Genomic DNA, 14,929 nt, shown 5'->3' with positions numbered 1-14,929 from the left:
GAGACAAAACTAAATCTCAGTCCTTCTACCAAGGGCAGATACATGGCACTTCCTTTTATTTCTCTACCGGCTTTCAAAAGCAATAAGCAATCACATTCCGCTGACAAAATGGCAAGTTTTCCTGGAAATTACTTACTGTATTTCACACCAGAGACAGGATATTCCTTTGATGAACAAAGCAAACTTATGCAGAGTTTAAACATCACCTTAACTATCTCTGATTCTTCTGGATGACATATACAGTATACCGGCAGGTGACAGCTTTGAAACGTGATTGGAAACACCCCAGTTAAAAGATACAAAGAAAGCAGCATGGCTTAGGTTGGGTTTCTGGATTCTGACAGGTTTTAGGTTTGCTAAAACAGTAACACTTTTTTAGCATACAGGTAATGTAATTTCAAAGACAGATTCAGAAAACTCAGAAGTTTTAGCTACAGGTGCTTGGTCTGTATACCACCATATACCAGCAGACAGGATGATGAGCAAGCAAATGAAAAATAAGTGGTGCTCACTTGCTGCATGATGAGATGCTATCAGGTATTATTGAGTAAAAAGTCAACAAGCCAGTTACACTGCTGGTAGAAGCCTTTACAAAGATACTTTACGGCATAATTGTATGCAAAGGACCACAGTAAATAGGAGTCATGAACTGCTAACAAAAGAGCACTTTGTCAGTAACAACAGAAAATTTGGAGTTAAGACAAATGCAGCCCTCTTCATTTTGAGGAAAAAAAATCAAGTTCTCCAGTATTTTTGTCCTTTAGTTCCCAAAGAGTTCCTTCATCTCCCAAGAATAATTAATCCTACTTAGCACAGGAGGAAAGGGGAATGCAATGCAACAATGATATTTGGCATTTGTTAAGCTGATCATACTAGTAATAAACAACGACATCAAGAATATATAATTAAGAATTTATAAAGGGATGTACCAGTTCCTTTACTAAGCAAAAAAAAAAAAAAAAAAAAAAAAAATCATACATAATGTGAGAATGTAATTTTGCTTATGCTTTGGCATCTGCCCTGCACATGTTACTTATGTTTGGTTTATCTAATCATTGCTTGAATAGCTGATTCAAGGGAAAAAAAATGAAAATACAGGTAGCACAAGAAATAAATTCACGATAATGCAAGCTAGGCCTGAGGTATAATCTAGTAAATGCCCCGTACATTTAAAGTTAAAATAATCATAAATAACAGTCTTGTCTCTTTAAATAAAGTTAGGCATGAAACTCATTCTTGCTGCACCCCAATGACCAGGAGCTGCAGAAGAAGTGCAGCACTAACAGCTGAAAAGAACTCTGATATTTCAAAATCTAGTCTAAGGATTGTCAATGTTGCCTTCTTGTTGTTTTTCCAAAATAAAGGAAAAGGAGTAGCTCTGCCTGTTCAGATGCACTTGCTTTCCCTAGGGAAGAGGGAATATCTTCTCTTTGAAACTGGAATGGAACTTTTTTTTTAATCGAGGGAAATCCCCTGGGAAGTTTGTGTTTGCAACTTACAGACAATTCTGACATTCCCTGAGAAGCTACCTGTTACCTGGGCATAAGCAGCATATAAAAAAAGTTTTGCCCATGTTTGCAACCATCCTGAAACAATACCTTGGATTCCGTCTGGTGAAATATAAGACAATTAAGTAATAGGGTCAAACTGTCCTCCATCCTGAAATTTTTGACTGCAGCTATAAGCAAAGAGAATAACAAATGTAGCCTGAGCTTCTTTCTTGCAACTGGCTCTGCTTAGCTTTCCAGTTCAGAGTTGTTCATCCCAAATCCTAAAGGTTTTATTTGCTCTTTAAGATTTCTCAGCAAGGTAGCTGTGAAGTCTGCTCCCCACCTTTTTACTTTTATCGCCCATGAAATGGGTTTTCACTAGCCCTTCCCATGAGAACAAACCATTAAGGTTTGTGGGCCAGGACCAGCAACAGGTTATCCACATGCTGTTAAGTTCCTAAGGTCAAAAATTAACAAGAGCTAAAAGCACCAGCTTTTTGCAGTGATCTACTTCAGTGGGAAGGGCAGAATTTTGACAGAACACAGAGCCAACAGAGTAGAAATGAAGAACGCAGAATCCAAGTCTACATTTGAAGGCACCTTAATCTGACCAAAAAAAATGGGGATGCACTGCCTGCGGAGCACACAGAAGCACCAAAGCTAGAACCTCATAAAGCCTAGACTCGCGGGGAGCCCAGCTGAACTCTGGCCAACGGCCTCTGTAGCACAGTGAACATCTGGGGCAGAGGGAAAAAAGCCTACTACATAAACATTACTACGGATATTTTGTAAAACACCTTTTGCAGACTAGCCGGGACAGAATTTCCAGGTCTCTGCCACACAACGGGTGAGATTCTCTGTGCTGTAAAATTGCTACAGCTCCACCAACCTCCCGCCAGCGCATATGCCCACTTCAGGCAGCGGAGGCTTAGGCTCAGCAGGTCTGCTGCACTGCAAAAGGACAGAGACACAGACACACACCACTCACGCACTAAGGATATCTAAAGAAAATTACAAGCGTCGTGGTGAGAGGCTGTGTCCTGAACGCGCTGAATTCATAGCTCAAACAGCTCTAACAGCATATTAGCTTCCAAGCCTGTGCTCTTTCAAAGGGCTGGTGTAACTGGTAAAACCTTACTGATTTGGAACTTGGTTACATACGACAGAGTTTCTTGCACCTTGCCAAGATGCAAATTGGCATGTGCATCTGCCATTTTTGTCAGGACTACACCTCTACGAAAGTGGATACAGAAGTCCTCCTACACAAACATTTAAAAGATATTTTCTAACGGATGTACATAGTAAGAGCAAGAGCTCATCTTAAAAGCACAACCAACTCCTTACCACAACACGTAAGCTACTACTGGCTTTGCTCGCTTTCATTTAATACCTTTATAAATCAGCATTTTCTTTTCTATAAACACAGACTATCACTGCATTTGTTTTTAGATTCACTCAGGGAACTGTATGGGGATATGGTCTGCCAAAAATATATATGATGGATCTCATGTTAGAGACATGCTACATGCTGTGCAGCTTTGAAGCGTTATTTTCCCCTGCTGTCTTCTGGTGGGTCTTAGACTTGTCAGCCACAACATGGAAAATATGGATGGTAAACAAGCTAAAAGTGGTGAGAATAAAGTAAATAAAAAACTACTGTCAAAACACATCCAATTATGCTTTGCTGTGGAGATTTAACACCAGAGGATGATTTTCAAAGTAAAAATAGTGTGGGATGCTTCTTCCATTTCTATATTAGTTTGGAATGAAAGGCCTATTTGTGCTATTTAAGCCAAATGCACTACAACATAATGATGCTCTCCTCAACTGCTATTCTTTATTCATGGAAAGTGGTGGACTTGATGTGTTTTTTAATACTTTTCAGTAGTCTTTTTTATTCAAACTACTTAGTTCCATCATACCTTATTTTATACATAAAAGATGAAGTAATTACGTGTAATTACATGGGAACAGCAACACATTGATACCTTTTGCAGGAACAAGAAGATGCACTAAGACATTCAATCACACTGTTGAAAAAGAATAGCACAGTAAACTTTCCAGTTGACGGGAGCTAATAGATCAGAAATCACTGATTTCAACATCTTAGTCCTATGTTATGATTTTGGCCTCCTTTACGAATAGCAAATTAATCAAAACATTCTACCTAATTAAAACTGCAAATTTAACCCAAGACCAAACCTTCTGTCGCTATACTTGGACACTAATGGCAGTCTACACAACTGGATAATATACAGCAAGTTATTTGCATGCAGTCTTCTTGAAATGAAATCTTTCTGCTAAGTGTACAGTTACATGTTTCACTTAGCTGCTTCCTTGAGCACATGACTTCAAACTGCAACCCTAAATGTAAACAAAAAAGAGCGTAACAGAACTAACATGTTAAAACTGCAGAGGTGAAATAACAAAACAGAGTCTATTAGGACAGAGAAATACAGAAATTGTCATGCCTGCAAAGACTCAGTAGCAACAGTATCTGAATATGCACTAGGGCATTAAAAAATAAAAAGGAGAGAGAGAGAGAAGTCATAGGTTTATACAGCCCCAAACTGTCAGGAACTCAAACGACAGCACAGAACGTAGCATTGCATTGAGTAAGGCTGCCAGACTGCATCTGTAACAAACAAAGATATGAACAGATAGCACATAGATACAGAAACTGTGCAAAAAAGTGTCCAAAAATATATTCAGGTTTTTCTATGTTTTACAGCAGATCTGGTACGAAGGCAACAGGAGAGTAGTGGTCTCTGGTCTGCCCTGCTTTCTGAGAGTAACTCCAGTGGTTTGACTGACAACCAGTGAAGAGGCTAGGTACTTTTATATATACCTAAGTTTAGGATCTTAAATAGTTACCACAGCATTGAATAGATTAGGTGAAAAAGATAGAAACAAATGCTACACCTGTGAATAATTCAGGCTATCCTAAAGCAAGAGGCTTCAAATGCACGGACTTCGACTCGAGAACACACACAACTTTTGTTTACAATGCAAATCGTGACTTTGCTGAGAGCGGGCTATCACAGGCAAATGGAATTTCCTCAGTTGGGGGGAAAGCAGAACCAAACACTGCTAAGATAATGAGCAAATAAACACAAAATAAAATAAACAGCCCTGATAGGAAGGAAGTACCAACAGAACACCAACACCCTACGGGAAGAACCCATAACTTCTACGTATGGTAACTAAGGAAAACAGGTAAGAGAGGTTTAGTTTATTATACAAGGATCCGTTACCAAGAAAATGTCAGAAGTCCTCTAACTGAAAGATGAAAAACTCATTGTTTTAGGCTTTTCACTCAAGCACACCTGAATAATTTTTCTCAAGAAAATTTACATATACATAAAAACTTGGGGGAAAAAAAAATTGTCAGGCTTTTCCTGAATATATAGGCAGAGGGACATAATTTCTGCAGGGAGCTGGAGCAGAAGACTGTGCCACCTCCTGTGGCTGCCCAGCAGAGCTCCATCCTGGTGAAAGCTGGAAGGGGAAATGGACCTTCGTTCACCTCAACAGGTCTAAGAGCATTCCCTGCCTGCCATGGCTGGAGTTTCTATGTAGGAAACACAGCCCCAGTCCAACAGTGCTCCTACTATTAACTGCCACAAAGGAGGGCAGCATGGGTGCAGCACAGATAAATTCCCCTTGTTAGGCACAATAAGCAGAGAGGTTTATGGATTCTTATGAAGTGCCATGAAAACTCAACGAGATAGACCCCATTTAGTCCTGTGTATTCTAGGAGAGGAATAATCACCAAGAAACAGAGTGTCATTTTTACAGTGACAGATGACAGACATATCTGGTTTTAAGAGGGCCAAATGATATTCTAAGAGGTACCTTGCATACAGACTGACCTCCTTCCTGAAGGAATTCTAAATCTTAATATCCCTAAGAGGCACAAGACAAAACTGCCTGCTGAACGAGCCCTACTGCAGCGAGTTCTCTGATGATGGATGAACCTCTAACTTCCCAAAATCTTCCGCAGCCTTTGTCTTTTTTCCCCCCTTTTCAAGAATTAGAAGGGGGGATATTGCAGGAGCCCTTAAACATGAGCAGACGTCATGCGGAGTAGGAATACATCCGTAGTGCTCTATTTCTAATACTGCCTAAGGCTGGAGAAGGGAACAAAAAGAATTAGAAATATGTCTGCATTGAACTACTTATAAGTGCTTTTCTCTGAGACAGGGCAAAAAGAACATAACTACAGAGGGAGAGGTAAAATCCCTAATTTCTCAAATCTACATTAGCTGATAGCTGGAAAAGATCCTGTTCTACCTGCTGGAAAAAACAAGAAAACAGGTCCTCTAAAAATGCAAAGAAGTTAACTGTATACAGCCTTTATGGTATAGCAATTTTGGGGTGTCGACACAGAAGGATGTTTTTGAATGGCCAGGAAGGGAAAACAGTTCTCTCTCCTCCCTAAGTTAACCCTGGTTATGAAACAGGTCATCTCCTCTGATTAAGAAAAAGCCTTGAGTCGGGAATTCAGATAAGCTCATGAGATAACATTCAGACCACAATGTCTTCCCTTTACCTTGAGCACCTCATAAAAATATATATAATTAGTGATCCAGTAGTCCCACAGCTCTGCAATCCCCACTGGAGCAGAATATAAACTCTGGCTAAATGCCAGCGGCAAAACTATTGAAGATGGTTGACCTGCCACTGCTAGCAAGGCCAGACCATAGAAAAGCGAGATGGAGAGGAACTCTGTAGACTTCTGGAGGATGACCCTCAGGGTTGCATTCCTTCAGCACAGCAAATGGAAATACAGTTGAAACAGTTGCCTATCAAAAATCATGGATTTTATTCCAATTATTGTCTTCCCCTCTGTGCATTTTAAAGCATCAAGGGTATAAAAAGGTCACAGGTTTTCTCTTTCTCTCTCTCTCTCCATTTACTGGATGGAAAAACTGCATCCAGAGGACTAGACACTGATTCTGAAAAGGAATAAAAATATAAAGAGTAAATGGGGAAAAATCCCAAGCAAGTAATAATGGAATAAGCAGTCATCAAGGTATTTTATCCCTGTCTTGCAGCCCTTTACTCAGATCAGAGAGTGGAACTGGAACAGCCCAGCAAAGCAGAGTCAGTGTTGATTAAGAAACCCCACCCAAAACACCTAACTGCCCAGCTGAAATGGCATTTACAGATACAGAGAGTTTTGAAAGAGAAGGGCACTGGCAGCACACTTGACTAAACTAATCTCTGTTGCGACTGACTGAAAATGGAGCTACACTTGAGGCAAATCACTCTTCCAACAACAAACCATCATTGCTTTAAGTAAAGCAAACTATTGAATCACAGTTCTTGTTACCATCACTAGATGTCTCTTACTGCCCTGCTTTCTGAAAAAGTTGACTATCTTAAATGTTTTATCCTTGAATGTTTCAGTATAACCTTGAAATAGAACCTGTAATGAAAGAAACTACCTCACAAAGACCTAAGTTAATAATGACAGCTGTATGTTCAGATATCTTTCAGAATTTACTTTAAACAGCATTATTGATATTCTTCTCACTGGTATTTAATCCCAGGAAAAGATTCAGGAAGCTGTCTTTACAAAAAACAGGAGGGGGCGGGAGGGGAGGGATACGTCTGCACTTAGAAAAAGAGGTCACCCCAGGCAGGTCTCACCATAACCTACCTGCGACTTGTTAGTGAAAATAAAACCATGCTTTTAACAAACCAGAGAGCAACAGACAGATATGACATGACTATCCTGCAAAGAATGAAAATCCAGGAGTTTTAGATGGCAGAGTTTCTTTCATTTAAAATCTCAGAAGCAGCAACAAGCAGTAAAGGTTTCTGTTGACCAGGGCTTCGATACACTTGTACATTCTCTGCAATATACTCGTTTGTTCATAAAGATCCTGCTATGAAGCCGCTCTTACCTTACTGCAACAGCCATGCTTCCTATAGGGTTGATTGGCAACGGCCTGGCTCCAGGGAATATTCCTCTACTCAGAACTCGAGCTCCATTCTGTATCACTCCTGGAGGAACTAAAAAACAAAAGAAAATTTTTCCTTTTAAAGAAGTTAGAAAAATGTGTGAGCAAAACATGGAAGTTAAGCTTTTCAGTGATTTTAGAAAACATCAGAGAGGCCCATGTAGTGCACTGCTTACCTTTTACATCTCAATGTCAACTACTTACAGGCACTTTTTTGAATACCGTGCTATGCCTGCATATGGCAAAAAATTTAAGAGCAGCCAATGTTAACATGGTTTGTGGAAGCCACTGTCTGACCTAGCTGCTGCAGATCATTCCCTGTACAACTGAGTCGCTTTACCTTTGTATTTGCAGTTCTGCCAGGAATGCATGTACTTAGAGTCAAATACTGCTGTAAGTATGGATGTAACTACTTAATCTACAGTAAGAAACAATGACCCTTTACGGAGACACAGAATTCAAGCACTTCACTGGAAGAACACAGGTCATAACATTTTATCAGCCTAGCTCACTTTCTGAGCAACAATCTTGTGGCCTCTGTCTCCTACAAAATAAAATATTCACAACAAATGTGGACTTACCAGGAGGGGAAAGAGAAGAGGATAAAAAGGCATTGGCTCCAGATCCCCAATTAGCTCTTTTTTCCTGATGAGCTCTGTCACCCAACCTGACAGCACTGATGTGCCTCCATCACATGCCCTGCTCACAGCCTTGCGTCCTCCCCGCTCAGTGTTTTGTGCCGATGCCAGCAACACAGAACTACACGGATACAGGCCGCTAGAGACGAGAAGTTTCATTGGAGACTTCTGATTTGGCTGGATATCAAAATTGCAGCTCTGGCCAGCAAGATCTGAACCTACAACCAGGTACTTCATTTCCAGCCAGGCACATTTCTGCTGCTGCCTAGTCCTCAGCAGCCACCCCGGCCAAAAGAACAGCAGGGGACGTGCTGCCAAGGGACGGCCGCAGGAGGCGTCTACGCGTTGGGCCGCAGTCCTTACCCAGGCCTTCCCCCGGGCGCAGAACGGGGACTTGGGCGCAATGCCATCATGCCGTGTGCACAGTCGGCCAGTGCCCCCAAGCTGATCCGGGACCCCCAACCACCTCAGCCTGACCTTTTGTGTCAATGGCCACAGCTAGCCCATCTGCTCACTTCTTCTTTTACCTTTATTGTGATTCCTCATTTTTATCATAACTTCTCCTCATGAGGAACATCCAAAAAGACAACGACTAGCATTACTGGGTGGGTTATTTTTAATATAATGATACTACATAAACACATAAGATAGACACAATCTATATCAATATATATACACCCATGGAATTTTATTTTTAAATGTTGCATTTAACCAAGTTACAGGGAGGCTAGAACTTTAAACGCTCACGCATGAAAACACTAGCATATTCTGAGGCGGAGAAAAGCAGGCTTGTAAGCACATTATTTCCAAGCTGCTGAGGTACATTTCAGCTTCCTATCGATACCAAGCCACGTTCACGCTCCCCTTCCTAACTGCTTTCCGCATGCTCACGTTGCGTTACTGCAGACCACAAAGGTTAGTTCTGGGAAAATAATCTTTCTCCAGCTGGTGAGAGGACAACACCCCTCTCATCAAATCCTGCCACTGCCTTCCGCCCACCCTTGCTTTCGAGCACCTCTGAAGAACAGGTCATTTATATTTAGGTGCTTAAGCGCAGCTTCAAATAGCTAAAATCACAGAACCTACTTTGTAACAACTAGGGCCAGCTTTCAATGACCAAAGTAATTTAAAAATTACTTTTTGCTATTTATACTTTGCTTCTTTGTGCACTTTTTCCTCCAGCACTAGATTATGAGAAATCAATGAAGTCTGTCTCATCTAGGGGACACTGATTAGCAGGCTTTCAATGCTTCAGTGTTTGGGTTTGTAGACACTGTAAGAGAATATTCTCTTACTAAAAATGCCAATAAAAATCTGAACTTTTTATAGTATTTCTTTCAACCGCATGACCTTAAGAAGTTCAAAATTCCAGTATCATAAAAGAAAAGTAATTTGCTCAAGCATATACCTAACATAAAATGCACAGATAACAGGCAAATTCAAAGCATCAGATAAAACTGCTAAATATCAAAAGATCAATACAAGGACAAATCCTTTCCAATGGGCATGGCTTTTGCAAAATATTTAGAAGAGGAATAGATTTTATACTGCACAACACAGTACAGTTTCTCTATATTTAACCAAGTCCCCTACAAAGAAACAAACCAGGAGTTTCGACCAAGAGATATCTCGGGACTTCGTCTCTTCTCTGAAACAAACCATAGTGTTTTATATTGAAATAAAGCATTTACATACACATAGACACAGTCTCGTGTCAGTTAGCTATAGGGGTTGCCTAAAGGACTTGCACAACTTCAAGGCAAACACACTGACAAGTCTACTGCAAAATGGAGCTGAAGGCTGCTCAGTTCCAAGTCTCCTTTCTACATTTACCTAATTGTCCTGGTCTGTTGGCAAAGTCAGCTGATGCTAATCTCACCCTGTCTTCTCTCCTAGCCTTTCCTTTGCTTCTTTTAGAAATCCCACTCTTCCCCATCTCTCCTCCAAAAATGTTGGCTCATGTCTCTCCTCCTTTTCTTCCTCCGAGTTTCATTTTCCTCCACTCCTACACATACAAAATACTCTGCAAAGTCTTATAGCCTGGACTTCCTATATATCCACAGCCCCACTCCACCCTACCTCATACCTCCATCTTCCATGACCTTTTACACCTGGCGTCCTTCTAAGTCACTTTGTGCTTTTCAGCAACATCCTCTTCAAAAATTCCACGTTTAAAACCATTCCCATCTCAACACACACACTCCACATCTTCCATACAGGAATAACAAGATGTTTAAAAAAAAAAAAAAAGTAGAATTTTTTCTCTGGAAACATCCCCCCAAAAGCCACATTAATCCACTGGTACTTGTTCCCACCCATGACATTCACATCAGTTATGCTTTGGTCTGTTTAGCTTGCCCCCACTCAAAGACTTCAATAGTACTATTAGTGCTCAAGAAGATCATAGCCCTTTGAGCAGAGAGACCATGACTTTTCCCTGAAGTATACCATAGCTTTGTATATTGAAATCACCACTCAGAATTCAATTATTATTTCAGCTTGCAAAAGCAGAGTTATTGCTAGTAACTTTTCCTTTCGTTTCTTAAACTCTCAGAATTACGATGCAACAACAATGCTATGTCACTAGTTGACTTATGTGGACAGATGAGCAGAAAGGTTGCATGCAAGGAGCAACTGAGGAAGGACACTACAAGATGCAGTGTACCCTTTCAGTAATCATCTGGAACCACAAGGAAAAAACACAACTTGTTGGTAAATTGGTTTCTGTAGCATTCTAAACATAAAATGAAAAGGAGGATCAAAATAATTCAGTGGTAGAAGTTACTAACTTCCAGATCATCCACATAACCAATATGCCACTGTAAGACTGATCTCCATTGTTCACACGTCTCCATTGATAAAACAGCATTTCAAGTGGCATCAATACCCACCAATCCCAAAATGACAGTAACTAATTCATTTTAATCTTTTTATATATATGAACTGCTTATACTTTAAAAAGGAAAACTGCAAGGCTCAGGAGACCTGTACTGTCTCTAGTTTATTAAGGCTCAGGCTGTGGTACACAGAACAGTCCAGCACACAGAGCAGCAGGCAGTAAAGAGATGCCCTCTTACAGATGCCACCCTGTTCAGGGCTTCGTGCAGAGGAAGCTTGGGCAGGATCTGCAAGCTGGGTGATTAGAGCTTCCCTCTGTTTGATGCAACGCACCGGCCAACAGGAGGGACTCATCTATGACATAGATTTACTGAAATGATATTTGGCTGCAAAATGGAAAATTAGGAAGCAGGCTGCAGCTAATAAACAGTTTCAAAATATGTTAAAAAAAAAAGTTGCATTTCTCACACAAGACCAACAGGTTATCTACTAATGATTAAAAAAAATGTCTGCAACTCAGCTGCTGTGTGAGCTACACATGTAGCCAAGTAATACACCAGAAATACCCCTGACTCTCTGAGCCTCCAAGTAATCCTCTTGCCCCTGGTACCCAGATACTTTCCCTGCCTCTGATTTCTCAATTTGTGCAGATTATATGAAGATGGGCACAGATTATCCAAGGAATTATTTTCAAGTGTTGGTCCTTTGAAAGGCTGTAGATTATTTACTGGAAAATATGTGGGACTTCTATTCCAAAAATATATTTATGCCTTACAAGCTTTAATTAAGTTTCAAAATCCCACCTTGAGGTTAGGTACTTATATTTTTGATAGAAGATTCAAGGTGTGGAGGTAAGATAATTTACTCTAAGTCATATCATCAATCAATGCCAATCTGGACTAACACCCTACAGTCCAGACTCCGCTTTTCTGATGCTTCTTTAACCAACAGCACAGGCAGGTTACATGGTTTTCCGTTCTTAGACAGAAGTGCAAAATGTAATTTACACCTCTTCTGTGCGAGTGACAAGACTTTTATGTCTCAGAAACTCTACTCAGGAAAATAATGCAAACAAACTGTACATCTTTCCGATAAAAGTTTCCTTTTTCACAAAATATGTTCTCAGCAAAACTCTGAAAATCTGAAACAACCAAATCATTATTCACCTTTCAGCTTCCATCACTGCTGTGTCTGGACACAGGTATTAGACCTGACTCCTCTCTCAGACAGCTTAAACCCAAGAGATATTTCCATTGGAGTAAATAGAGTTAAATTGTATACAGACAGCGAATCTGCCCCTAATCTGCTGCATTAAAGGGGAAATTATTTTTGGATCTTACACTACTCTAGTGGAATTCCACAACCTGCATAGGAGTCGATGGAATTTCAAGTCTCTAATGATTAACTACAGAGAGAAGCAACGCATCTAACATCAAAAATCAAAACTACATCTCTGAAATTCTCCAAGGGGGAAAATAACCTCTCTGCCTTCTGTACTCTGTAGCAAACTTTTACATTACAGTTTAGTAGACAATAAAGTAAATACTGTATGGCAGAACACACTATAATCTGAATCCATCAAAACACTATGTTCAGGCAATGTCAAGAAGCTCTGTTAGAAGCTCACAAAAAACCCTGATGCCGTCTAGCAGCCCATACCCAGTAGCTGGAGACAGAAAATAACTACGAGGCCACATGATCATTCCACAGCTGGTGCTGGACTGTTTTAACACAGCATATTGTCACGTGCACCTTAGGTGAGTAGAATACCTCAAACTAAGGGTTTTCTTTCATCATGTTCTTTGACAGATTATGTCCATAACTGCTTATTCCCAAGTGTGTGTGGAGGTGAAGCAAATTTCCCCCATCTAGCTGAGTTAACAACCTCATTCACCTAAGTGCTTCGCAACAATAAAAAAACACGTTAGACAGGGTTCTTCTCTGAAGACTTCATTGTCCAACATAAAATACCAATTTGGCAAGAGCAACTAAAATAGAAGTGGAAAAGGAGGAGGAAATACTCATGGACAGGGTCATCAGACATACTGACACCCCAACAACCTACTACGTAAACTAACTTCTTGGTTAAATGTTGGCATGTGGAAGTTATATGAAATATCAGCACTGAGTGTGACTTACTGTAAATCAAGGAATTAAAAAGAAAGGGGTAGCAAATGTGCACGTGTCCTTTGTGTCATCTGGGAAATAAGCATGCACTTTATTAAACTGCCTAGCTCAAGGCAGCCAACATTTTGACTAGTGAGGAAAACTGAATAGTATTTATCGAAAACAAACTTTCAAGAAGTGAAACAGTAGAGTATGAAGGTATCCTGTAGGAACAGACTGGTTCTCTGCCTCTTCTGTCGTCATGTGACAAATGCATTTAAGTCACGGCTCTTTTCCCAGACCCATCTCTTGCACCACGAGGAAATCATTATAGACAAGAGATACCAGGTTTCTGCTAATGTCTGTCAGCTTTAGCCTACCTCTGCCATTTTCTCTTCCATGACAGTGTTTAGCAGAGTACTTTATCTCGCGCTGCAAGAACTGAAAATAGGAAATTGCTGATGATGTGTAAGTGATGGGACATCAGAAGTTGCCAAAAGCAAATGTTATCTGCCAAAAGTGTAACTTTGTTCACTTCAATTCTCTTGCCTCAGGAATAAATTTGATCTCATCTGCCTAATTTCTTCTATTTTACTCCTCAAGGCTAATTTTTCAACTTCTTAAATTCCCTGGGCTGTAGTCCTGAAAAGCTGCAAACCAAGGTTGCATCTTCAAAGCTATTTGCCTTAAACAAAAAAATTGGGGGGAGGGGAGGATGAGGAGGAGTTAAGTGCATCCAGATAGCCCTGTAAGTCCTCTCACACTCCTACCTTGTGTAAGCAGATTTAATAAAAAAACCCCTCAATCTTCAGAGTTATTTTTCATATTAAGCAAAAAAACCACAGATAACAATTCTTCGTTTTTGAGATGCTGGAAATGTGCAACAAGAGTATTGCTTATTTTGGAGAAATCAGACATGAAATTTCTTGGGTTCCAACACTGAATGAAAATAAACAAAACAAAAACCTAAAGACACCTCCAAAACAAGCAAAAAAAAATGTCATAAAACAAGCAAAAAAAATCGTCATCCTGCTAAATCAAAATGCCAGGAATAGGTGGTGAAAAGTAGAAGTATATCAGGACAGTAAATTTTCTTTCCAACCTCAGTTTTTCATTTTAATGACATAAGACTGAAAACTGCAATAAAAAACCATCATGAATAGAAAGTTGAGGATGCCATTCCTTAAAAAAAAACTGACAAATTTCAACCCTACAACAGCATCTTTTTTCCAAATTTCATTTTGATATAAAATTATTATCATAAGTAGTTTTACGAAATATTTCACTATCAACGAACTCTTATTTTCTGCTATAAAGAATTAGGCTGGAAGCTTTCTAATCAGCTCTAATAAGTAATTTGTTTACAAGTGGTACATACAGAACAGTGCAGTTATCAAGTTTCACACACAATAAAAATGTAGTGAGATAGCAGCATTTTCTTTTTGACCTTACTTGCGGGATTTCTGTCCGTTTTTATGGCAATTTTATATCCTCATTCTTGTAAATATGCCTTCCATTTATACAATCCACTTCCATTAGCTTAAAAAGTAAATTGCACTGGGGTACAATTTTAGAAGGATAAAGGTATAGTAACAGTAGATCTCTCTCAGGATTTTCTTCTTTTCCTACCAAATTTAAAACATATCACATGTATCTATTTTGGGTTATACATGCCTTGAGACAAGGATTAATAATGATTTCCAGAACAGAAAATGAAAAATCTCACCCTTGAAAAGTCATTTTTTAAGAAGTACCCAACACTGCATTCTCAGATCTCCCCAAACATCTTTACCACAGCATTTCAGTCTCCCACATAAAACTACTGTTGCAAAGTATCCCGGAGGTCACCAGACTCCAGCTAATTTGGGTAAGCGGTAATGAAAAAGGA

The 14,929-nt window shown here is 39.8% G+C and overlaps 1 protein-coding gene across 4 annotated transcripts in view; it reads right to left on the bottom strand.

Annotated features, from left to right (window-relative positions):
• Positions 1-14,929, bottom strand: part of FOXN3 (forkhead box N3) — a 222,166-nt gene that overhangs the window by 11,277 nt on the left and 195,960 nt on the right. For all 4 annotated transcript variants that reach the window (XM_064512204.1, XM_064512205.1, XM_064512206.1 and 1 more), the window contains one exon: positions 7,403-7,511. In XM_064512204.1, the coding sequence (XP_064368274.1) occupies positions 7,403-7,511 (109 nt within the window). The remainder of the gene's footprint in view (positions 1-7,402; positions 7,512-14,929) is intronic.

Source organism: Dromaius novaehollandiae, chromosome 5 (assembly GCF_036370855.1).
Source record: "Dromaius novaehollandiae isolate bDroNov1 chromosome 5, bDroNov1.hap1, whole genome shotgun sequence".
NCBI lineage: Eukaryota > Metazoa > Chordata > Aves > Casuariiformes > Dromaiidae > Dromaius > Dromaius novaehollandiae.
This window is presented reverse-complemented; position numbering and strand designations above follow the sequence as displayed.